Below are 26603 nucleotides of genomic sequence, written 5' to 3' on the forward strand. Positions count from 1 at the left end.
ATAGTGTATGGGAACCATAGATGCTTTTCATCAAGATACAGGTGAAAAAGCATGTATGTTTCCCGTACACTTTCACGTCAAGAACTACGATATGAGGTTTCAGCCTGCATCACTCATGCATGACTCTTTTAGTAATGATACTTTATTTTTGGTGGTGGAAATGAAAATTATTTTTTCCACTTGAGATTTTAATTTTTTGGAACAGATTATACAGATTAGGTCAGGGTTACCTATTTAATAAAATATGTCGGGTTTGGGTTTGATTTTGGTAAATTTTCAGAATACCCTTACCTCAACACGAACACGACACAACTTGACCCATTGCCACCCCTTTTCCTTCGTTCAATTTTATCGAAAGCTACTTCTTTTATTGTGGAAATTGTGTTCATTATCTCAGTCCAAGTTCTAGGCTGAATCAATTTCAGCTATATCTATATATTTATATATCCTCGTGGCAGTCGAAAAAATGAAATGGTGTCACATGGATGTAGGTCATTAAATTTTAGGAACTCCCAATTTCTTTTGGGAAAAGGCACTGTTTTAACCATTGGATTTATTTTCAAATTTTGAAGCTCAATGTCAGCTTAATTATCAAAGTCAAGAGCGGGACAAATCTTTTTGTGTATTTTTTTTTTGAGAGATTCTATTGCCACATCAACTACTGCTAACTCCTCCCCAATTCATATGTAAATCACTAAAGAATTACACACCTATTGATGTGGTGTTAGCAAAAGTTGGTGTGGCAATAGAAGCTCTATTTAGTTATTATTTTTCAAATCTAACTGACTGAGGTGTCATTTGGACCAATGTGACAGTCTACGTGGCCAAAATATGAGGACCTCCAATCGAGGCTCTACATGATCCCTCCTTTTCCCATTTATACATGGATGGAACACTACGTGAAAATCATACATTTTTCTAAAAAAATTTGTTGGTCCTGGCCTGTCGAATTTTAAACCCGAAACTCCGCGGCCCGTGGACCACGTTTTCGGTCAAATTTTAAACCCGAAATTCTCTGCCCTCTTTCCCTCTCACGCTCGAATCCTATTGTTTCTCTCCCTCTCACAGTCGAATTGTTTCTCTTCCTCTCTCACAGTCGAAGCTTACTGTCTCTCTCTCACAGTCGATCGATCGACCTCTCACTCTCTGCCTCTTTCTTTATCTCACTCAATCTCACAGTCGAATCTTACTGTTTCTCTCCCTCTCTCACAGTCGAATCTTACTATCTCTCTCTCACAGTCGATCGATCGACCTCTCACTTTCTGCCTCTCTCTCTATCTCACTCAATCGATCAACCTCTCCATTGCTTTCTCACTGTCGATCAATTTCTTTCCCTGTCTCCCTCGATCTCATCTCTATATCGATCTCATCTCTGGATCGATGTCATCGCTCAATCACTCTCTATTTGATCGCTCGAAGTGATCTCTCGATCTCTCAAGATTGAAAATGATGGAGTGATCTATTATTTTTTAAGGTGACTCTCTCTCTCTCTCTCCTCTCTCTCTCTCTCTCTTAGGTTGATGGATCCATAGCGTTGTTCAGATTGATGAGGATGAGATCTAGGGTTTTGGATTTCACAAAATATATTGATTTTGATTTTTTGTTTTCCAAATGTGTTAATTTTACACGAAACAAAACCTAAAAACAAATAAAAATTTGATTAAGGATCCAAATGATTTCATAGATCTGAGTGTTTTGATATGATTAGATCTGAATTTTTTCACCATTTTTTTTCTTTCTAAGATTCAAGTAGATATTCTACGGTGAGATTTTGAGAAGTTATGGTTTGTTTAATCTGATTATAAAATGGAGGGAAAATTTTCTTTGTTTAGCGGCTTTAGAGCTCTTCAATCTCTGAATTTTCTTTACTTTTTTGTGTTGCAGGAAGCATGTGAGATAAAGAACAGCTTGGGGAAGATCTTTGTTGCACGATCTGAAACGGTACAGATTTTGGATTTTAGCTTTTTTCGGATTTTAATGTTTTTTGTTAATTTTGAATTTAGAATTTAGAATTCAAAATTGACAAATTTCAACTTAAGATTTGACTTTATGTTTTAGTTAGATTTTATGAATTTTCATTATATATATTTCATAATTTTTCATATATATCTTTTTTTATTGTTTTCAACAATTTTAGAAGTTTTCCCTTGTCGATTTAAACCTATAATCCAACTTGTGACGATTTTTGAGACATAGTTGACCTAGAATAAATGTTGGGTTAGAACCTCATTATATCATATATTTGTCGAAATCCAAATCCTTGATCTAGACCTAAAGTAGATGAGAGATGATTTCAGTTTGGATAATTTTCCTAGTATTCGGGAGAATACTCGTGACACTCATTTCACTTTTGCTGATGGTTGAATGTTTTGGATGGCTCAATTGTTAATTCTATTGCTGACGATGCATTTGAACTTTTCTTTTCCTAGGTGCAATGTGCCACCAGAATCTGATTCTGTGGTTTGTTCTATACTTATTCCCATTTTATTGGCTTACCATATTACGTATTTGTTTAGTTATTGTTTTCGATCCAGCCCAGTTTTGAATGATCCACATATTTCCATTTGTTCTTTTTCTAGGTTTTCCTTGAATGATTTTATTTTTTATTTTTGCTTACAGTCCAACAGCAGTTTGACATGTGGTGCAAATGACATCAGCAATATAGAGAATAGCCTATTACTTCTTAAAAAATGACCCTTCTTAGCCATTGTCAGAAACAGCCCTATAACATCAGTGCTAAAATTCTTACCTTGATAAAATCATCCTACCACAAACCGTATCCCTAAAACCTATTTTTCAACCCATGAACCTCAATTTCCAACAGCTTAAATCCTACTTAAAGCAAACTTTAGGTTGTTCTACATCACCATGTACTTGTTTAGTTTTAATATAGTTTTAAGAATTCTATATCTTTGGGTGCAAGGATGGCCGATGTGTGTGTTCATCGTAAGGTTGTGTTGATGCAATGCCTAACTTAAGACTCATTCTAAACCTTAAATCTTTGTTGTTGTTGTTTTTATTTATTTTGGATAAATAAAACCTTAATCTTTCTTAGAGAGAGTGATTTGTCTCATGTCCTTCTTCCTCTTGTTTATTCTATGTTTAAAGCAATGTAACAATAACAACGCTTCTAAGAATTTTGTCATGTAGTACATGTATCAACACATGGACACAACCTGATACACAGCTTAATACATAAAGTAGAATCACCCTTTATTTTTAACTTTTAAAAAAAAATTATGAAAGACTTGTACACTAACTGATTAAGAACCACGGTTTTATTTTAGAAATCTATTTTTACTAACTACTATGTTATGGTATATAAAACTGTGTTCTCTTCTCATATATTTCCTTCCTTGTATTTGAAAAAAAAATAACTAACTTAAATACAGCAGCTTCCTTCATTTTTTTCTTGATAGGTATATACATCTCTTTCATACCGTGAAACACATTCACAGGTGCATTGGCATGTCAAGTTCTCAAAGACATCGTGTCAAACACCTAGTATCCTTGCCAGACACCAACATATTGACATACGTGTTTGTTTCCTTTTACAAAGACTTAAAGCAATTAATCATTGGAGGATCTGTCTACGCCTGTCGCTCAGTCAGTTAATAGGCAACATAAAAGAAGTGGAATTCAGAATATCAGTGGATAGGTTTCATCCCAAGTCTCAATACCCTTACACCTAAAACACTCTTTTCCTAAATCCAACAGTTCCCAATCCCCATTAATCCCAGTCAAATCCCATACCTCTCCAGCCCCTTACCAATAACTGAACCTAAAATCATCCCAAATGACATCAGCCGTTTGACTCGATTTTGTTATCACATGCATATTTATTGATTTTCAAGATCTTTGATTGGTTGTATCTCTTGATTGTTTGATTGTCTTATTTTTCAATTGCCTTACATAATATGATGTCATGTCTCGACTCTATTATCTCGTGCATATAACAGTATGTTCCAAATGTGTCTATTGACAATTATGGAGGTTGATCCCTTAGAATGTTTATGTCTTGCCACAAAATAGGCTTTTCAATTCATGTGTATTACCATCACTGATTATTCATAATCGTTGATGTTTCTTATTAATGTTAGGTCACCGCCTTCAGTTCAACTAAAGACGATTATTATCTATTCAAATCTTTTTTATTTTTTGGTAAATTGGACTTGAATCGTGACCTCAAATCTTAAAAATCATACATTTTTTTTTTTCAATTTATTGAAATTTCCATTAAGTTCTACGCATTCAACTTGTAGATGTCTTCGACACCGATGGTTCCAAGTAAAGAGTGGATAACGAAACCTAGGTTATCAAATGAATACCTCAAAGGTGTATATTCTTTCCTCGCGTACTTGAAACAAAATAGTCTGAGTTTGGGGGCCGATGGTTACTATTATTGTCCTTGTATCAAATGTCGTAACATGTCTTCTGGGAAGAAAAAACTAGACGTAATTTCAGAACACCTAATCTGTGACGGTATCGATACATCTTACACGACATGGAGTTTTCATAGTGAACATTGGGGTGAAAGTCATTTTACAATTGGGGCTAGTGCATCTGATAGTCAGTATGACAAAGATGCGTACCCAAGAGTGACTGATATGTTGAATGACGCACTTGACTATTTTCCTAATGAAGAAGTTGAAGATGATGTAGATACTTTTGTAGATGAATGTCATGAAGGAAATGATGGCCACGTTGAAGATGATATTCAATATAAGAAAATGATGGAAGATGCGATACAACCCCTATATCCGTCGTGTCGAGAAGAAGATACAAAATTGTCGATTACAGTTGAATTGTTGAGCATGAAGAGTAGACATCAATGGTCCCACAAGAGCTTCGACGAGTTATTGCAAATGATTAAAAGAATACTACTGAAGGAGAACACTTTACCAAAGAACCTACTTTGCAAAGAAGATTAAGACTCTGAGAATGAAATGTGAAATTATTCATGCATGCCCTAATGATTGCATATTGTATTGGAGAGAGCATGAACATAGGGATAATTGTCCTAAATGTGATGATAGCAGATAGAAACCAATTAACGAAAGAAAGTCAAAGAGCAAGCTTCTACCACAGAAAATTTTAAGATATTTTCCACTAACACCAAGATTGAAACGGATGTACACTATATAGTAGATTGCAGAGAATATGAAATGGCATTCCAAAATCGATGAAAATGAAAACAAGATGTTCATGCATCATCCGAGGGATTCTACTTGTTGGAGAATAATAGATTGTAAATGGAAAGATTTTGCTGCTGAGCCACGTAACGTACGGTTAGGACTTGCAACAGATGGATTTAATCCATTTGGAATAAAAAATAATTCATACAGTTGTTAGCCAGTTATGGTTGTTCCGTACAATCTTCCACCATCGTTATGTATGCGGAAAGAATTTACGATGTTAACATTATTGATTCCTAGAAAAACTAGTCCATGACATGACATTGATATCTACTTGCAACCATTGATCGCAGAGTTGAATGAGTTATGGTTGACTGGAATTGAAACGTATGATTGTATCACTAAGAGTATGTTTACCATGAAAGCAATTTTGTTATGGGCTATACATGATTTTCCAACGTATAGTCATATGTCGGGTTGTAGGACCGCAGGTAAGTTTGGATGTCCTGTTTGTAGTGAAGCGACTGAATCAGTCTGGTTAAAACATGGAGGCAAGTTTGCTTACATGGGACACAGAAAATTCTTAACCGATCCAACACATCGTTTTAAAAGTCAAAAATCACAGTTTAATGGAATGGAAGAACATAGGAAGCCGAGTCGTCATTTGAGTGGTATCGAATTATTAAACAAAATGGAAACTATTCTGACTGAATTTGGAAAAGTCCTTAATAAGAAGAGAAGAGATCTACAAATGATGAGACTTCGTGGTCAAAAAATTCAATATTCTTTGACTTACCATATTGGAAAGAACTTCCTATTCGCCATAATATAGATGTGATGCATGTTGAAAAGAATGTGGTAGAAAACCTCCTTGCAAAAATAATGAAGACTAAAGATAAGACTAAGGATGGTTGTAAAGCCCGGTTAGATTTGAAAGAAATGAAGATAAAGAAAAATTTATGGCCGGTGAACATCAATGGCAAAGAGGAATTACCCAAAGCTTTGTACGAATTGTCCCATCAGGAAAAAGATCTAATCTGCAAAACTTTGTACAATTTGAAAGTTCCTGCAGGGTACAGTTCAAATTGGAAACACAATGTGAATTTACAAGAGCTTCAGTTGAAAAATCTAAAGTCACATGATTATCACATCCTTATGCAACAACTACTTCCGGTGTTGTTAATGCATGCATTCAAAACACAGAAGCAGAAACCATTACGTGCTGCTATTCTACAATTATCATTATTTTTCAACATCTTATGCTCGAAAAAAGTCAATCGTATGGAGTTGCAGAGTATTAAAGAAAGTGTTGTAGAAACCATTTGTGTGCTTGAAAAATACTTTCTCCCTGCATTTTTTGTTTCTATGATACACGTTGTTGTGCACTTAGCAGAGGAAGCTCTAATGTGTGGACCTGTCAGATACCGATGGATGTATCCTTTTGAACGGTAATTCGATAATATAATTTATGATTTATTTTAATTAATTTCTTTTAAAAAAATACTTCCTGATATGTGACACATGTATCAGGATGATGAGGAGTTTTAAACGGTATGTTGTTAATCATACATATCCAGATGGTTCTATTTCAGAATGTTATCTCCTAGAAGAAGCACTGATGTATTCTATGCATTATATGCCAAAAAGTATAAGTATTTTAGGAAGTCATAAGAAAGGACGTGGAAGATTCATGGATGATGATAATGAGCATACCTATCCTATCGATAAAAATGGAAAGCCATATGTTCTTACTGATGTCCAATACCAACAAGCCCGCAAGTGGGTACTCTTACAATCTATTGAAAATCCAAAATGGGAAAAGTAAGTAAAATTCATATTTGATTATAATATTTAATTTAGGCTTTTACAATAAACTTATAATATTTTTAACAGGAGGTACCAAGAATACCTTCAAACACACAATCTTCAAGGACACACACGAGTAAGAAATCGTAAGGCCAATCCACGATCAGAGCAGCCAGACTACCTTATGTCCCTTGGGTAGAGAACAATTAAAAGATGAAGCTTATCCATCGATTACGAAGAGGCTTGCAGACGGTCCATACTTTGATGCCATTTCATATAACGCATTTACCGTAAATGGTTATATTTTCCACACAATGGAATATGAAATGATTTGACAACACAAAATTCAGGGGTTTCAATGAATGCTATGACCAGTTTTAAGTCAAGTGCTAGGGATATGAATATGGTGGACCAAGAAGTTACTTATTACGGTGTCATTAAAAAAATAATTGAATTAAATTATGTTGACTTCACGGAGACTGTATTTTATTGTGATTGGATACGTATCGAAGTCTCAAATAGTTATGTCGTTGATCCAGAAACAAATTTGAGATATATTAATTTAGGGACATTAATGAAGAATTCAAGAGAAGATGATGAACATTTTATTCTTGCATCACAAGCAACACAAGTCTTCTATTGTAAGGATCACAATAGAACTACAGATGATTGGCACGTCGTATTAGAAGCTCCAAAGAGATTGAATCGAGATGTAGATGCTTTTGAGGATTCATATTCTTTTGCTGCAAATATGGGTGCAAATACCTTGACCTTAGCCCTTCAAGAAGATATTATAGAAGAAGATGAAAATTAGAATATCAATAACATCTATCATATATACCTTGTTTCCACATTGATGTAAGTTACTAATATTTCTGTTGCATGTTCATTTATAATATTTAATATTTTTAATGTTCTAATAAATTATTTGTATGTTATAATTTGAATGCAGGCAATATGTCACAGCATGGGTCTCGTGATCCAAAATCTGATGCTTCCAAGCTACATGATTCATTGCATGACCATTTAACTTCTCGACCTGAATTATCGGGACATAGGTCTACATCTTCACAATCGATAGATGCACCATCTTCTTCGACACTAACCACAAATCACGCTTCTTCTTCATCTTCTTGTCTACGACGTCGTTTGAGCTTCAATGAAAATGGACAATGCATTGGTGAGAATTTAGTTACTTTAGCTACACTTATAGGTCGTTTTGTTATGACGAATGTATCACCTCTATACCTTTCTTAGAATAGAGTACCTACCCATATACTTGATCTCATTTGGCATTTGATCTAGTTAATTATTATTTATTTATAATATTTAATATTTTTTTGTGCTCTAATAAATCATTTGTATGTTACAATTTGAATGTAGGCAATATGTCACAGAATAGGTCTCGTGATCCAAACTCTGATGCTTTCGAGTTACATGATTCATTGCATGACCGTTTAGATTCTCAACCTGAATTATCGGGACATAGACCTACATCTTCCCAATCGATAGATGCACCATCTTCTTTGACATTAACTACAAATCGCGCTTCTTCTTCATCTTCTTGTCCACGACGTCGTTTGAGCTTCAATGGGCATGGACAATGCATCGATGATAATTCAATTGCATTAGCTACACTTGTAGGTTGTTTTGCTATGGCGAATGTATCACCTCTATACCCTTCTTGGAATAGAGTACCTACCCATATACTTGATCTCATCTGGCATTTGATCCAGGTAATTGTTATTTATTTATAATATTTTTATTAATGTTGACTTTTATTTACTATATCTTTGTTGCTTAATTTGATCAATTTGTTCATTTTCTTAAATAGGATCACTTTGAAATCACCGATGATCATTGGGATTTCTGTTTGCAGAAAGCTGGTAATACTTGGAGGAATTGGAAGTACCGACTAGGAAAGAAATATTGTACATCTGGTACTACAAATGCTCAGTGCAAGATGAATAAACCTAAAAGATGGGTGAAGCAAGAGGATTGGGAGATGTTTGTCGACTTAAAGTCTACACCCGAGGAAAAGGAAAAGAGCTTGAAGTATGTGAATCTACGTGGCAAAATGAAAGCCCTACACAATACTGGTAGAAAGGGTATAGCCAATAGGGCTGAGGAGTTGCTAAGTTTTACATTATAATTAAATATGGGTAGATACTTGATTATTTTTAATAGATATATCATATATGATTTCTATTTTATAGAGAAAAACGAGATCAGATGGTAGCTAGCCGAGTAGAACAGAGTTGTATATCTCTAGTCACACTGGGCTTGGTGGTACTGCTTTGACACCCGAATTGAGCAATACCATTGTGAGTGGTCAGGAATTTATTTTATTTTTTTATTAAACAAAAGATTAATTTTTAATAAGTTTTTTATTTTACAATTTTTAATTAAGGAATTGATTAGTTTGGATCCCACATTTGGAACAAAAGATTTAGATAATGATGCAGTTGCAAAAGTATATTCATGTTATTTCGTTCATTTTTTATTTTTTTACATACATGATCTTATTCTAATAAGATTAACATTTATTTCATAGGTATGTGGGAAAGATAGAAAAGGGCGAGTGAGAGGCTTGGGTGGGGGAATATCAAAAACAGCTATGCAGTACATGGTTCCAAAACAAATTGAGATACAAAAGTTGGAAGGTCATGTATTCAATATGAGTCAACAACTTCAGAATTTGACAGAGAAGTTAAACTCAATGCCGCAGTCATCTACCAAGTCCTCTTCACAGTATGACGTTGGAAGGTCTTTTGAGGTATTGATGTACATTTTGTTAAAATTATATTTTTTTATATCTTGTATAGAATATTAATACTCTTAATTGTTGTAGGGGATAACATCATCACACTATCCCGCCCCACGTGGTCAGAGGTGCAATTTGTGCAACCTCCATTTGACTAAGATTTATGCCCATGGGATACTTGTTCGTGTAGAGGTATTGTCCTTGGATTACTATCATGTCCTTATTGATGAGATTTTTGACATGTCTGCACAGCTACAGGATAAGGATGTGGCTGAGGGAATGACGTTTGCGAACATTGACATAGGCTCCATCATTAGATGGCCTTGTATGATGACAGACATCATATCATGATTCATTTATGTCTTTTGGACTTCTATTGTCTTTGGATATGTCTTTGGATTTGTCTTTGGATATGTTTTTGGAATAGTACTATATATTCTAGTGGTGAATTACTTGATACTATAACTCTTATTGATTCATTTGACATAGGCTCCATCATTAGGTGATCTCGTATGATGACATATATCATAGCATGATCTACTCTTGTCTTTTGGACTTGTATTACATTTCTATTGTCTTTGGATATGTACTACATATGCATTTCTATATGACTTTGATTGATTCATTACATATTACAATGGTAGACTTACTTGATACTAGTTCTTAATGACTCATTTATTGTCTTCTAGGACTTTCACATTATTTTATATTATTTAATTAGTAATGTAGACACCTCAATTTGAACGGGCCACTTCTCGAAAGGGCCCAAAAATATCGATTTTCTAAATAAATGGGCCAACGGGCCTTAAAGGCCCAAGTCATTGAAAAGTGACATTTTTACCAACCCGAGGCCCCTAAGACCTCTCAATGGTTTAGGAGACCTACCAATAGTACTCGGCCTACCTTACGTCTTCCCAATATTCACCGCTCCACTTCCAAAATAAAAAACGCCAAATTTTCGATAAATTTCACCAACGGGCCTAAAAAGCCCGATTCGCCAACACGTGGCATTTTTTATCAAACTAATGATTGCAAAAATCTAAAAAAATTAAAAAATTAAAAATGTGAGACTTGGGATGCCTACCCCTTCTCTACTACCACCGCTCTGCCTCCGAATCCGCAAAAAACCATAGGCCCACCTAAGGCCCATGAGCCCTCAACACTTTCCTAAATCGATTTCTCATCTTACCCTTAGCCTAAAATCAATCCCACATCACCTAAAATCTAAAACCAACCTATACCCTCAAAATCCATTCCAAAATAACCCTCAACCAAACCCTAAAACCCAAAACCATTTCTAAAACCCAAGCCCAACACTACAAAGCCCACAAACCATTAACCATATCCAATTCATTATCCAACCCACAACCCTAACCCATAAACCACAACCCACATCAACCAATCACTCTTTTATCATCAAAAGATGACACATGTCATCACCCCATCTCACCTCCCTCACCCGACTACCTACCCCATTAATTTGCTTTAAATCCCATCTACCCACACATCAACCCATCACCTTTTCTCTCAAATCAAACACATCTACCCACACCCCTAACCTATACCTCCCCTAATCTACCCTCATCATTCCCTACAAAACCTATATCTACAACCTAAACCTACACCATCCTCTCAAGTCAAACACTCAACCTCTCCCATCAACCTATCCCAACCCTTCATTTCCACCCACTTTAACACATGGCATCATCTCCTTCACCCTCCCAAAATATCATCAACCACCTCTTTAAATCCTCCATTCTCTTAAATCAAATACCATTTAATCACAACCACCATCTTAAACTCACCTCACCAAACACTCCACCCAAATGGGTTGGGTAGGATCCAAACCATTTGGGTCAAAACTCACCCATTTAACCCTCCTTACCTAAATACCCTCCAATCTCCTCTAAATTACACTCACTTCTCTCTCAAACTCATAACCATTCTACCCTTTTTCTTCACTTCACCCCATTATATCCCTAAAATAACTCCTCAACATCTATAAATACCCTCCTCCTCTTCCCAAAAATGGCCCCCAACCTTCACTACAAAATTCTCTCCAACTCTCTCTACTAACAACTATCACCCCTCTCACTAAGAAAAATCTCATCAATTCCCTCACACTAACCCTCCCCAAGTCTCATAAAAAAAAATCACACACTACACTCATCTCCATTATCATCTCTTCTCTACTCCTTCAATAAAAAAAAGAGTTGTATTTGTTTAAAATACTAAGGACTCAAGAAGACTCAAGCAAGAAGAAGAAAAGAAGAAACAAGATACAAGGTGGGTTTAAGGCAACCCCCCCTCTCTGTTCTACATCCTCTCCTCCTCCCTCTTCTATCACCCCTCTCCCCTTCCTTTTATTTTTTAGGATGAATGGACCCCAAGGCTAAAGGTTTATAAGGGTCATTTCCATCAATGGAATGACCCTATGATCAAGCCGAAAATGAACCCCTATCTAGGGTACAAATGCACAACACGTGGCACATCATTTTTCGTATTTTTTTTAATCAAATGACCGAGTTGAGTTGAGGTTACCACTATTTAGTGGGGAGAAAAGGGTGCCTAACACCTTCCCTTTTCTCCAACCAAGCCGCTTACCCCGGATCTTAAGGTTTGATCCGTACCTTATCCACGTGAGTCACTAAAATGCCAAAATGTCACTTTTCCAAAAATGCACATCGGGTGACCATTCACACCCACTTACAATATGAATGGTGGCGACTCCAAATCATAGTAGATGTGGCCGTCGTAATGACGAAATCCCGTGTCTACAAGTAACTAATAGTTTTTTTCTTTTTAGGTAAACTTTTTTAACTCCGCCAATGAAAAAATTAGACCTTTTACATTGCCAGTCCCAAGCCCGGATAAAGGAGGAGGGAAAAGGATGATCCAACGCAAATTTGATGCCTTCTGATAAGACCCGGAAAAAGGGATTTTCTTTTTCCAAGTGTTTTGCTGAGGTTAGCTGAAGGTAAAGAATTTTTAGTTATCATCAGGTTATTTATTGTGTGTATAAAATGATAAAGGTGCTCATTAAATTAGAACCGATGGACTGGGTTTCATGTAATAACCATCTGCCTGGTTATTATTTAGCTTATTAAATTAGAATATCTCCCTAGTGAATCTCTATTAGATGGAGAAAAGGGATATGTATGTGTGGGGTAGAGGGTGGAGGTGAGTATACTTGGGGATGCCCCTTGTAGTTTTCACTTCTACAACTAAGCATTATTAAATATATGTGAAGTTTCTAATACCCAGGCTTTAAATTTCTATGTTTTGCACTTTGGAATGTTCTTCTTACAAATCTCTTTGCTGAATTCATATGGCCAGGACCATGAAGAGTTTCTTTCAACTAAGCTTGATGGCTTACTTCAGCTGATGATTGAAGTGCTTCCTTCCTGTCATTTTTAAAAATGGCATTTCCTGGTGGTGGAACTCAGTTTAAAAATGGCGCTCTACGTTACATCGAGTTCATTGAGAAAGTAAATGCTTTTTAACCTTATATCTCCTTGAACTATCACTCGTCTCTCTTTATTTTTTTCTCACCTTTTTTTTTCCAATTTCTACAAATTGTGCTTCATCATGTTTCACGTTTTTGAAAGATATAGAAGAAGTTTATTAGAATAGAGGATGGTTGAAGTGACCATCGAAGAAGACAAAGTGCATGGATTAGCCTTCCCATATTACAAATTATACTCATCTTAAAAGGAAGTCTTCAAAGGAAAAACTGTTAAACTCCACTGTGCACACTGTAGGGTGCCTTGGCACGTTGAAGGTATTTTCAATCTTACAATTGTAATTTGATTATTTTTTTTAATAACATATTTTGTTATAGGAGCTCATTGTGATTTAAAATATGAAGGTGGTAAACTTCTCTTAGAGCTGAACCGCGTGTTGCGACCTGGTGGTCACTTTGTGTGGTCAGCTACTCCAGTTTACAGGAAAGGCGAAGAGGATTCTATGATCTGGAAAGGTATATACATCCTTCCCTAGTCACTTTGTGTTTAAGAGAGGGATTTCTTTGGGTAAATATCTAACAATGTTTCTTCTCATGAAATCTATTGTAGAAATGGTTGAACTAACAAAGAAGTTGTGCTGGGAGCTGGTAGAGACTAAAAATGATACAGTGAATGAAGTTGGTGTAGCAATATTCAGGAAGCCTTTATCCAATGAGTGCTATGAGAAAAGACCCGCAAATGAGCCTCCATTGTGCCGAGAGTCAGATGATCCAAATGCAGCCTGGTATCTTTCTTTATTATATGAGTGCATTAAATCAATTGTTATTTATTCCTTAAAGTTTCTTGACACATGTTTTTGTGGTTGTAGGAATGTGCCTCTGCAGGCATGTCTGCACAAGGTGCCAGTAGATGCATCAGGGTGTGGGACTTTAATGGTTGCGGTGGTGGTGGTGGTGACGGTAGTGGTGGAAACAAGAGCAAAAATGACATACTACGAGTCGAACCTGACACCTTGCGTGAGGTACCTAAACTTAACAAAACCACCCGAGTTATGCTGCCAGCCTCTGCGAAAAACGGTACAGAAACAGTTTGAATGCTTCTGCAAACTCTACAACAACCCTGGCTTAGTACAATTTCTTGGCATTAATGTCACACAACTCCTCCAACTCCCCAACAACTGCGGCATCGTATCTAATGTTGGCCTTTGCAAGAAAGGTCTGTGTTTCTTAGAATCCCTCTTCACCTCTCTTTTTTTTTTTTTTTTTTTTGTGTCCCAAATTTTAATAGCGCACGTTAAATACACTTGGGAAATTGTGTTTTGTATCAAAAATGCCCTTAAAAAAATCTTTTTACACCAAAATTACCATCAGATGATAATGATGCTTGTATTTATTAGATTAAGAAAGAAAAAAATGTTGCTCCCTCTACAAATTTTCAAGTTCAAGTTCTTGAACCTCTACTTTATGTTGTTTTTAAACTCTTCAACTTTTTTGGTTGATTCTCAATTGATCCTGTTCTCGCTGTATGAGAAACTTAAGTATATTGTTACATAATTGGATAAGAGTAGGACTAGCTTGAGTACTTCATAATACAAAACTTATAATGCATTTAATGTGTTGTAGGAGCTTCATATATGTTTGGAAGAGCTTTAACTTATGTTCATTGGGGAGTTATAGCTGATCGATATGGTCAAAACCTGTAATAGTGTTGGGCACAATTTCAGTGTTAGTATTGCTTGACATTATTCCCTATATAATTAAACTTGAATTGTTGTCTCAAAACTATTTATGTCATTTACTCTGTTTTAATAATACATATCAGGGTCATATTCAATACATATTTAAGCTTCTCTATTTGACTGTATTTAAGGCATATGCTTGCGAAGTTTCTCGAGTAGAAGATCAAGCTTTGGGACTGTCTCTTGTAATAACATTTTCTTTGTATTCGTTTAAAATCATATCAACCTGTACAGTAAATTACCCAAACATACACACATCAACAATTCACCAAATCAAAATAGAAAACCACACACCAAGATGTATACCAAATCAAAAGAAAACCACACACACACACACACACACACACACGCAGAGAGAGAGAGACCTTAATTCATGAAGAAGGTCTGAGGTGAGTGAAACCCTCATTTGTGTCCGTGTATTTCTCCAAGACCAACTACTGCTCTTTTGAAGCCATTACATTTGAAGGAGCAGATAAGATTACTGAAATGGCAGTACTAGGGAAGCCTAGTAGTAGGGAAAGGCAAACCTTTCTCTTGCTCTGTTTGCAGTTGTTTATGAGGAGCTACAGCCATTGTTGTTGAAAACAGGACCGACGGTGCAGACAACAGTCTTTGTTGTAGTTATTGTTGTTGTTGTTGTTGTTGTTGTTGAGGTATAAAGAGATTATGAGTTAAGGACCAAACCAAACACTCAAAACTGTTGCAGAAGACAAAAATAGGGACACTCCTATTTAAGGCATATTTTTGAACGTTAGTCTACTAATTTGGCATTGAAGGCTTTGTTCTTATACAGTCTAGTCTTCAGATTCGCCTAACAACAATTAAGTTTTATTCTTAATATTTCTCCAATGAAAAAAGTTTATTTGATTTTTGTGCCATTTACCTAAAATCAGCTTAAACGTATCAACTTTAGGTAATTTTGAGTCTACCATTGTGTTCAAGAACTTCACTTTCTATGTACCCCCCCTCCCCACCGATGTAATAGTAATCTAGTTTACCCGGTTGCCTATCATGCTTCCCGTTCTGGTTCTGTTTTTTCTTTTAGTAAGTAGTTATAGTTCTTCCCCTTTGAATGGTTTTTACTTATTGATGGATGCAATATAGGGAAAATCATTAATGAAATGCTGCATGCAGGAGGATGTGTTGGAAAGGGCGAAAAAGGCCAAGGAAAAAGCAGCACGTGAAGCACAAGGGTTCATTCCCCAATCTACAACGATAACAACACCGACCTCCATCAAAGATGTTGCCGATCCAGTGATTTCAATATCATTTGGTCTTATTTAGTTTAATTATTGTCAGTTATTTATAGCTTCGACAGAATTTTCAATATTAACAAAGAGGTTTACATGTATATTAATTTTGGGTTATTTAGTTTAATTTGGAGCTTATTTTATGATTTTTCTTTTGTTTTTTATTTTTCTGATTTTTTTTTTTTATTATTTCGTTCATTGTGATTGGTGAATTAGAGGACCGTGCTATTGTTTGTTAAACCTCCAAATTTGACAATCATACTCTATGGATTTTTTTTTATTTTTTTTGAAGTCCATTCTCTAATAATTTGATAGTCCAGGGCCATCAAAAAAAAATTCTACAAGAGAATATTTAACGGGCTAAGACCATCAAATATTGGCCTTTTTCACATAGTGGAAAATGCTGAAGTGACATTGAAATTTGCATCGTTTCACACATTGCTGGCGTGGATGTGTGTACAAAACCATAGATACTTTAGGAGCAGTTCCTCTAAAGTGGGTTTTATCACTTTTGTTAAAAAATGGGAGGTCTTGGACCATTCATTTTAAAAGCCTTCATCAGACCCTAAAATTTGTACTATTTTTTTTTCAATTTGGTTTTTCAATATGATCTAAACCATGATCCATACAAAGCTGATGAATTAGATTTTGTTTTCAAGATGTAAAATCTGTACTACTTAAATGCACTGCATAGGAATACAGAGAAAACCCACTACAAAAGATCCGCTCTCAAATACTTTTCATTGAGATATAGATAAGAGTGAAAAGCATCTATGATTCTATGCCCATTTCCACTTCGGCAATGTGTGAAACAATGTAAAGTTTAGAGAGCTGCTACTGCCACACCAACTTTTACTAATGCCACACCAATTCTTATGTAAAATTCCCAAAGAATTGCACACAATTGGTGTGGCGTTAGTAAAAGCTAGTGAGGTAATAGTAACTCTCAAATTACGTGCCACATGGACCTGCCTTCCATATATATACCTCTTGAGTTGATGCAACCCAGTCTCTCTCTGTTCACAACCACACATGTGATAGATAATTTATTTCTCTTTTAATATCACATTTCAGGGACTGCTGAAGGTCACAAGAGAGGGAATGATAAAATTCTTGACTGATGAGGCTGATGGGCTGAAATTCCAACTAACGGATGGTGTCGATGTTGCACGCGATGGTGTGATTTATTTCACGGACGCATCTTATAAATACAACCTGAATGAGTACGTGTTGGACTTCCTTGAGGGTCGGCCTCATGAGCTATGATCCATCAACTAATATGACCCAAGTACTCATCCGTGACCTCTACTTTGCAAACGGAGTAGCCATCTCGCCACAAGAAGATTTGTTATCTTCTGTGAAACCGCCTTGTGAGTTTTAAGGGGACTCAAAACCTTACTTGTTCGGGTTAATCTTTTGTTACTTAATAATAATAATAAGTAGGCCTGTCAATGCTCCGCCCAGCCCATTGTGGAAACCACTTGGATAGTGTTATTCTGCCTGTTTCCTGTTTAGTAAATGGACCAGGATAGACTGTTTTAAGTTAAGGTTGGAGTACAACTTTAGAGCTAGGCCCATTGAGGAGCTCATAACTAGGCTCAAGTACTTGTGCGTCCGGCCTTGAAATAGGTGGGCTTTATTTGGCCCGACCCAACCATTCAGCTGGCAGGTAGTCAGGGCTGGAGTTAGGATTTTTAGCTCCCAATAGCACTGGGCTATTTTACCCACTGACATTTAACAGCCCTAGAAATTAGTGGTCCCGACCGTAGTAAACAATCTCCCGTTTAATTCGCAAAAAATTCACTAATTTTTTTTTCAATAAAAGTATTATTTTTTGTATTATTGAATTATTCTGAATAATTCACCTATTTTAAGTTTAAAAAGAATAAAACACGTTATATTTTACGAATTTTAAGACTTTTACAAATTTTTATAAATTTCTATATAAAAAAAAATAAAAATTATTGTAACTTGTTATATATTGTAAAAGTTAATTTAAAGTGGAAACTTGTAAGTTGTGATATACAACAAAAGTTAAACTTTGAAGTAGTCATGCTTCAAAATTTTGAAGGAATCCACCTTTTTACGGGGAAAAAATGACCCTTTCATCATCTAGAAAAATAATGACATGCATACCATCTTAATTTTTCAAACAAATGATTTGTCCCTGACTTTAGTTTACTTTTATAAACAAATGGAATAATAACCTCAATGCCCTCATTATCACCACCATCATTATTACCATCACCACTATATCATCACCTTCACCATCACTGTCACTTAATCACTATAATATTACTGAATCTTTTTTTTTGAATTTTTGAAATAAGGTGAATAATACACGTTTAAAGCATATGCTGCATATTTTCCATTGATCAATTTGTGTTGTTTGATGAAAAATGAGAAAATTGATTCTTGAAATGAAAAACATTCCAGGCGAAGGTGTAGAAACTATTACATTCAAGGTGAGAAAAAAGGATCGATAGATGAGTTCCTAGATAACTTGCCAGGGTACCTTGACAACATCCGATTTGATGCAGATGGTCGATATTGGATTGCGCTAGTCTCGGTAATTTAATTGATTCTTTCTTGTCATTGTTTTTTCCCTCAAGCTAATCTGATTATGTTAGTCAGGCTCCCACCCTTTTATTAATGCTTCTAGACACACCACATGGAGGGAAACTAGTTTCCATCCATGTGCCATGCCTAGAAACGCCAAATCCAAGATATTTTCATATATTAACTAGTAAATGAGAGGGGTTTACTTTATTCCAATATTTTATTTTTTTCATGGGGAACGTTAGAAACAAGTATTTGCGACCAACACCTAAGGTTCCTCTTGAAATTACAAAAAAATTATCTCGAATTGAGTAAAAATGCAAATATTATCTGAATTGAGTAAAAATGCAAATATTATCTTCAAAGACTTTTAAGTGTACTCTTTAAAGATTACATAATTTAGACATCCTTATGTTTGAATTTAGCTCTTGTAATGCGTGAGATGTGGTCATTAGACTCAAGAATCTCACAAGGATTTCTCAAGAAGAAAATAGTGTAAATGATCCTAATGGACCATCTCTCATATTTATAAATATTTGAGGGGTTCCAACATTTTTGAAGAGATATAAACATTGGGGTTCCAATAGCATTAATGGGTGTCAACCCATTGCCCGAACCATTGTTTCTTTTATGGCCTCGAAACAGAACCGCATAGTCTGTTCTTGTAGAGTCCGGAATTCATGTCTCCCTCTAAACAAGGTAAGGCATGGAATTTGTTAAAACTAACAGATAGTTATTCCATAAGTGTGGAGTAACTTAGTAAGTTACTCCCAACCAATACTAAACAACTTCTTTATTCTCCTTGTGTGAAAACTATCTCATCATTTTAAGTCATACCATTACCATGGACTAATAACTCCCACTTGGTGAAACTTAAGAATAATATTTTTCAATTAATGACTTTCTTTGTTATACCTATGCTTTGTCTTAGTCAGTAATAATTTGTACACCCAGATTGTGATCAGAGTATAGCAAAATAGACTTACGTGCGCTCGTTTTTTGCTCCTTTCTGACTGCATCTTGTTCTATATGATAGATCCTTATATCATATTGAAGAAGTCTTCATTTTACTTTATGTCAAGTAAATGGCATTGTATTCCCACATTTAAGGATTTTAAGATCCATATCTTAAATTCTACGACGAATTCAACCAAAACGCATCATTATATTTTTTTTGGATTTGGATTTGAATATACATGTATTCGAACCAATTACTATCCATTGATAGCCCTAATTCTTCAACCTCTATGGTAAATTTTTATGACTCAAACTTCATATTCAATCCATCATTTCCAACCTTTGCTTTAATCCTTGGTGGAAAATCCTTGATTTTTATTTTTCAAAATTTTCATTATATAGTACTTGTCAAAAATTCCTATCTTATTCTTGTGGTTTGATTATTGAAGCAGATAAAATCTTCACATTGAAGATGACTAGTTTTGGGAAGAAAAATCAATGGTTTTTCTCACATATGCTGAAACTTTCATTAATCTATGAAGGGGACTTATAATCAATTTAAAGAAAAAAAAAATAAAAAATTAAGGGCATCTGAAATATTAACTAACAAATTTATTTACAAGTTTTTCTCCATTTTGATTAATGAATTCTTCAATTTTATAACTGTTAAAATAATTTTTTTTTTCTTCAAAGGGAAAGACAATTTTTTGGGATGCTCTGATGAGATATCCTTGGCTTCGGAAGACAGCAGCAATGTTGGGAAGATTTGTGAAGCTTCCCACGTCAGAAAAAAATAGTGGAATAATGGCTGTGAATTTGGATGGGGAAGTGATTGCCTTATATTCTGATCCCGGATTGGCATTGGTGACCACTGGGTTCAAGATAGGGAATCATCTATTCTACGGCTCGCTAATCAAACCTTACATTGGTCGACTTGATCTCACACTATATGCTGCATAATTCACCTTTATCAATAACTATTTACTGACAATATATGCCATTTCATTTTTTTTCTTTCTTTTTTCTTCTTGTTGTTGTTATGGGATGAACTCTATATCTACAATATTACAGATTTTTATCATGATATAATTTGGAATCATTTTAGAGATTTTGTAATGCAGCTTGCAGGAGGGACTTTTTCTTTGTAAATCCCCTTAATTGTTTGAAAGTAATTTGATGGTCCGTTTTGAACTTTTTCTTTCTTAAAGCAGCTCCGATCTCATTTCAATTGGTGAGATTGTTGATTCAAATTGTCGAGATGGACAATTCAAATCCTTGAGATCGACCCTTTTTTTTTATTATTAATGTTTCATTTTTCTTTGCTATTACGGGATGAACTTTTCTACTCACAATATTGCAAATGTTTGTCATGGTACAATTTAGAATCATTTTAGAAATTACTTAATGAACCATGCAGGGGAGACCTCTTTTTAAATCCCCCTAATTTTTTGACAGTAATTTGATGGTCAATTTAATTCTTTCTTAAAATGTCCGACGCAATTTCACTTGTTGAGATGGACAATTGAAATTTCTGTTCAAATCGTCAAGATCATGTTACGATTTTCTAGGTCAAAATTGTAAATTGTCGATCTCAACAATTGAACATAAACCATAAAGATCAACATTTAAATTGTTGAGATCAATAATTTGATTTGTTGATCTCGACAATTTGAGTTTGTTATTTTATCATAGCGAGGGTGCATTAAGAAAGAGAATTGGAATTGTTTTTATGTCATGCTCTCATTCAATGATCAGATTGATTGTGTATTTGTCAAATTTATTAGACATTGCTTGGATCCTAGTTGAACCAAATCGATGATCTTCTTTAAATATAAGGAGTGGATAAATGATATGTGTAGAGGGAAATAACTGTCAATTATTTAAGCTGTACACGTGTCCAGGCCGGTTAAGTGGTATTATGCATAAATCAGCATACGGGCGTTACCCATCAGCAGGGTAAGTCAAAGGAAAGATCTCCCTAGTTTGGCTAGAAGGGCAGTACAGCACTGAATAAGACCTGGTCTGCCAAGCAGGTTAGACCTGGTCAAAGAATATTTATAATCCTGATATTCGCATGTAAAGCCCAGAGAGCTCCCAAGTTTAGTATAACTAATCTAGAAGATTTCCATTCCATTTGTGGATCCACAGAATCAAGAAATTTTCTGGGATCATTGTCCGTGAGAGGGGGAGACCCTAATTCACAGCAAGGATCCATAAGTAGCACAATGAGCATAGAAGAATAAATCTTTTGGCGGATTGGAGGTCTAACCAGTTCCTTAGACTATTCTTCTATTTTTCTAACTTGAGTGTCGGAATGATTTTGATAGATACCACGCTGGCACGAGTAGGGAGGTGACAGAAGAGACTTCAAATCCCAACACGAAATCCAAGAAGAATATCACCCTACTTTTTTTTCTTATTATTATACTTTGAAAGTAGGCAACCACGAATCCACAAGTATAATTTATTGGAAAAAATTGAAACTTTTTGATAATTTGAAGAAAAATTTACAAGCAAAAAAACTCTTTTCAATGATTGAAATGAACTTTAGACTTTTAGTTTGACTCCACTTTTACTTTCATACTTACCCAAAATAATAAAAGTTTTCAAAAAGTAGAAAATACCATGAAACATACATAAATAATACACAAATAATCTTAAAATAAGTGATTTAATTGAAATACCAAAATCCTAAAAATGTTAGATAAAATTTACTAAAATGACTAGATAAATTCTGCCCCCCGCCGCGTCCTAATCGTATTAGAACCAAAACTATTGTAGGCCTTTTCGTTAGCCTTTTGGATTAGAACTACAATTACTATTGAAAGTACCTCTCATAATGTTGCATCTTTCAGAAATTATGGTGTCTGAATGTTATTGTTTTTTTTTTCCATGTGGCTTTATTTGTTCTAATCTCATCTCACAACATTCCCACTTGCTACAAAATAATTTGTCCTTCGAGTTATTCATTGATTTTGGTATATTTGGAAATAGAGATACCGCACTACGAGTTTATACTTCATTTTACCTCGGCAAGGTTAATTGAAGGCTATCCATACTTCCCCCGGAGGTGAAACAGAGCTGGAAGGAGGCCCTCGTCCTGGGAGGGGGGGGGTTGTTTGATGCCTACTCAGGGAATCAATAAAGCAGCAGGCAAACACTAGACTTAAAAGCATATTATACTTAAGTGCCTTTTGAATCTAAAATCAATGTTTGCTTCTAACTTGTTAAAATGAATATGATCGAACTTTGGTTGAGGTGCAGACAATGTTTCTCTTTTTAAGGTGTTTAGGTGTTTGCGGATTTGTGGGTAGATGTGTGACACGACTCACAACACCTCTAGAACACATCAGCCTAGTCAGATCTACTATTTAACCTCTATTTGTTCCGAGAACTAAAGAAGAATAGAGAAAAGAACAAAAACGAAGGAAGAATATTTGATTTTTTTGTGTTCTTATTTTGGTCTAAACGTTCAAAAACAAATATTTAGATTTAACGAGACGAAAAGAGAGACAAAATCTGCAAATTAAAGAAACATAATATATTCTAAGAAGAGTCCTATTTATAATTGAAAAAAGCGATTTTCGAGTCTCAACTACATGACCGTTGAGATTTGTTGAAAAAAATATATTACCTAAAGATTAGTTCCTACGGATACGTAACTTCTTCGGGAATGCCTATCATCTTGACGGTCATGTTCATGGAGAACCACAACTGATGGGTTGAGGCTAGCATTTTCCAAAAAAGAAAATTGTAACATAAGGTTAAATTGTAGAAGGATTTTTTCAAGCCTTGACCCACGCTTAAAGCTTTTCATCAACATGACAGTTAGGATTTGAGGAAGAACGCAAATTTCTTAGAGATTAAAGCTAATATTCAAGGGACTAATACACTTTTTCCTTGGGATACATTTTTATCTAGGAATCCTTAACATCCCAACAGTCATGTAGATGGAGAATGATAAGTGACAAGTATTTCATATTTCATCATGGTTTTTGGGGCATTTATGTAATGTTTCTCTATTTAACTTTGGTTTTACATGGGAAGTCATGCATTATGTTCATTTCAATGCCTTGCACAGTTTTTATTAGTATTATTTCATGGTATGTTTGCATGTAATGGTATACAATTCAAAGATCTTGAACTTAATTCAATTGCATAAGAATCAGAGGAACAAAGACACAATTGGAAGCCCATAGCAATCAAGAAGAATTTCCATCAGTTTAGAACCAACTTGGAGTCCCACAGGCACATGACCACCTTGGCATGGTGGTGTTATACCTCATAATGGGCCACTCACAATTCAAGCCATGGCACATGTAGATACGTGATTTTCGATTACGATGGCCATATCTACTAAGGTTTGGAGTCACCACCATTCATATGGTAAGTGGGTGTAAATGGTCACCCGATATACATTTTTCGGAAAAATGATATTTTGGCATTTAGTGACTCACGATGGATAGGAACTAATCAAATCTTGAGATCGGGATAAGTAGCTCGATTGGAGAAAAGGGAAGGTGTTAGGCACCCTTTTTTCCCCGTTAAGTGGCGGTAACCTCAACTTAACTTGGTCATTTTGATTAAAAAATACGAAAAATAAAGTGCCACGTGTTGTGTATTTGTACCCTAAATAGGGATTCATTTTCGGCTTTAACTTGTAAGGATCATCTCATCGAAGGAGATGATCCTATAGGACATTAGCCTTGAGCATATTTGAAAAGTGTTGGCCATGGAAATGGATCAATTCTCATGAGTTGAGAAAGATTCAAACATCGTTGCTTCAAAACAGTTTAAAGGATTCAAAATCGATTTTATTTTAGAAAGTGGTTACAACCCTTATATTTTCAATTGGACCGGGGCCCAATCTACTAGAGATAAGGGAATGGGAGCATTCACATCTTAGGTCCTTCTAAAAATAAAATAAAGAGAGAAGGGGAATAATAGAAGAGGGAGGTGGAGAGGGTAAAGAGAGAGAGAGAGATGGTGGATTCTTTGAACCCACCTTGAAGCTTCAATCCTCTTTTTCTTAGATTCTTCCTCTTTAATTCTTCTTCAATGTCTTCTTAGGTCCTTAGTAAATGTGAGAGTGTCTTTTTCTTTTTAGGAGATTGATGTGAGAATAGAGAAGAGATGATTAGAGAATCCAATTTTTTTTAGTGAGACTTGATAAGATTTTTTTTGTAGTGAGAGTTGGTTGGTTGGATTTTGGGAGAATTGAGAGGATGATGACATGTGACAAAGATGATGAGAGAGTGAGGTGATAAGATTGGTTGATTGGTGATGGTGGTTGTTTGATGAAAGAAAGGGGTGTGGATTGGTTTTGTGGGAATGATTTCGTAAGGAATGATGAAGGGAGGTGTGGGTTGTGATGTGAGTTGGTGGAGTATTTTAGGGAAATATGATGGGTTAGGGCGTAGAGGATATGGGTTGTGATGTGAGTGGTTGATTGTTTTAAGGAAAGGTGATGGGTTAGGGTGTAGAGGATATGGGTTGTGATGTGGGTGGTTGATGGTGTTAGAGAAGGGTGATAGGTTAGGTTAGGGTAGGGTATGGGTTGAGGTGATTTTTGGAGGGAAGTGAGATGGTAGATGAATTATTTAAAGAAAAGTAATGGGGTTAGGTGATTAGATAAGGGAGGTGAGAGGGGATGATGACATGTGTCACCTTTTGATGATAAAGTGGTGATTGGTTTGATGTGGATAATGGTTTATGGGTTAAGGTTGTGGGTTGGATAAGTAATTGGATATGGATAATGAATTGTTGGCTTTGTAGTGTTGGACTTGGGTTTTAGAGATGGTTTTAGGTTTTTTTTTATTGGGTAGGGTTTGTTTGGATTGGATTTTTGAGGGTGGATAGGTTTTAGGGTTTAGGTGATATGAGATTAATTTTAGGTTAGGGGGTAAGGTGGAAAATTGGTTTTTGGAGAATTGAGGGTTCATTGGCTTTAAACAGGTTTAGGGTATTTGTAGATTTGGAAGATGGAACGGTGAAGGTAGAGGAAGGGATAGGTGTGACAAGTCTCATTTTTTAATTTTATTCATTTTTTTGAGATTTTTGAAATTAGTGGATCGGTTGAAATGCTACGTGTTGGTAAGTTGGGCTTTTTAGTCTTGTTGGAGGATTTTATTGAAAAATGGATATTTCTAGATACAAGAATGGAGTGGTGAAGGTTGGGAATTTGTAGGGTAGGTCAAATCCCTTTGATGGGTCCACTAAATCAATAAGAGGTCTTAGGGCATCGGCTCAATCAAAATGCCATTTTTCAATGATTTGGGTCTTTGAGGCCCGTTGGCACAAATTGATATTTTGAGCTTTTCCAATTGTAGAGCGGTGAAGGTTGTGCGTCAAATCTCTTTGGGTGGGCCCACTAGACCATCAGGAGGTCTTGAGAACCTCGTTTCGATCGAAATATAATTTTTTGATGATTTGGGCCTTTGAGGCCCATTAGCAGCCTTTCGTTGAAAAATCGGTATTTTTGGGCCTTTTCGAGTATGGGCCCGTTCAAATTGGGGTGTCTACAGTACAAATATTTCATTTGGAAATCCAACACACAGACAACATATTTAGTTGTGAGCTTAAGATTATGAAGATTTGATGAGTGTCTCGAAACATTGAATTATATGCACGTTTCTCGGACATTTATCTTAATTTTTATCCCTATTTCTCCATATTATGGTAATAATCATGATAAGCCTCGAAACATCATGTTGCATGTTAATTAGGTTTGATTATACATAAATAAATTTATTTACTAGATGAATCTAATTACGTGTGTTTCTTGTGCAGAAAATCAATATTTTGGAATCAAAATCTCAAGACAAAAGTATTTTGGCCCACTATAGAATGCCCTAATCCTTAACTCATGTTCTCCTCTTTTGTCTTTTTGTATAAAGAAAAGTGTAGGCTACTTTTAAACTCTTCTACACA

The 26603-nt window shown here is 35.4% G+C and overlaps 3 protein-coding genes and 1 long non-coding RNA gene across 4 annotated transcripts in view; all 4 read left to right on the forward strand.

Moving 5' to 3' along the window:
• The window catches only part of LOC147404620 (protein STRICTOSIDINE SYNTHASE-LIKE 6-like), a 42752-nt gene extending 21928 nt beyond the window's left edge, over window positions 1-20824 (forward strand). Inside the window, 5 exon segments of the mRNA XM_086440647.1 lie at window positions 17232-17410; window positions 17412-17497; window positions 17500-17527; window positions 18594-18726; window positions 20367-20824. Of these exon segments, the coding sequence (XP_086296773.1) occupies window positions 17232-17410; window positions 17412-17497; window positions 17500-17527; window positions 18594-18726; window positions 20367-20633 (693 nt within the window). The 3' untranslated portion in view covers window positions 20634-20824.
• Window positions 1102-8214, forward strand: LOC147404621 (uncharacterized). The gene is made up of 3 exons (XR_015177231.1): window positions 1102-1474; window positions 1885-1941; window positions 7894-8214. It is a non-coding gene; the product is annotated as an uncharacterized LOC147404621 (long non-coding RNA).
• LOC147404622 (uncharacterized) lies at window positions 8330-9259 on the forward strand. Its single transcript, XM_086437755.1, has 2 exons — window positions 8330-8677; window positions 8776-9259. Exons 1-2 carry the CDS (start codon window positions 8330-8332, stop codon window positions 9091-9093), a joined length of 666 nt encoding a protein of 221 aa, XP_086293881.1. The 3' UTR covers window positions 9094-9259.
• Window positions 12519-14156, forward strand: LOC147404623 (putative methyltransferase PMT25). The gene is made up of 7 exons (XM_086437524.1): window positions 12519-12682; window positions 13042-13193; window positions 13314-13486; window positions 13574-13684; window positions 13779-13953; window positions 14038-14104; window positions 14148-14156. Exons 4-7 carry the CDS (start codon window positions 13672-13674, stop codon window positions 14154-14156), a joined length of 264 nt encoding a protein of 87 aa, XP_086293650.1. The 5' UTR covers window positions 12519-12682; window positions 13042-13193; window positions 13314-13486; window positions 13574-13671.
• Window positions 20825-26603: the final 5779 nt, after the last annotated feature.

This window comes from Akebia trifoliata, chromosome 4, assembly GCF_017979445.1.
Source record: "Akebia trifoliata isolate Shusen 1 chromosome 4, ASM1797944v1, whole genome shotgun sequence".
Classification (NCBI taxonomy): domain Eukaryota; kingdom Viridiplantae; phylum Streptophyta; class Magnoliopsida; order Ranunculales; family Lardizabalaceae; genus Akebia; species Akebia trifoliata.

Excerpts from the sequence above, each read along its gene's own strand:
- LOC147404622 (XM_086437755.1), top strand. The coding sequence starts at position 8,330 with ATGTCACAGAATAGGTCTCGTGATCCAAACTCTGATGCTTTCGAGTTA. Across the intron at positions 8,678-8,775 it reads TCATCTGGCATTTGATCCAG|GATCACTTTGAAATCACCGA; the intron begins GTAATTGTTATT and ends TTTCTTAAATAG.
- LOC147404623 (XM_086437524.1), top strand. Across the intron at positions 13,954-14,037 it reads GATGATCCAAATGCAGCCTG|GAATGTGCCTCTGCAGGCAT; the intron begins GTATCTTTCTTT and ends TTGTGGTTGTAG.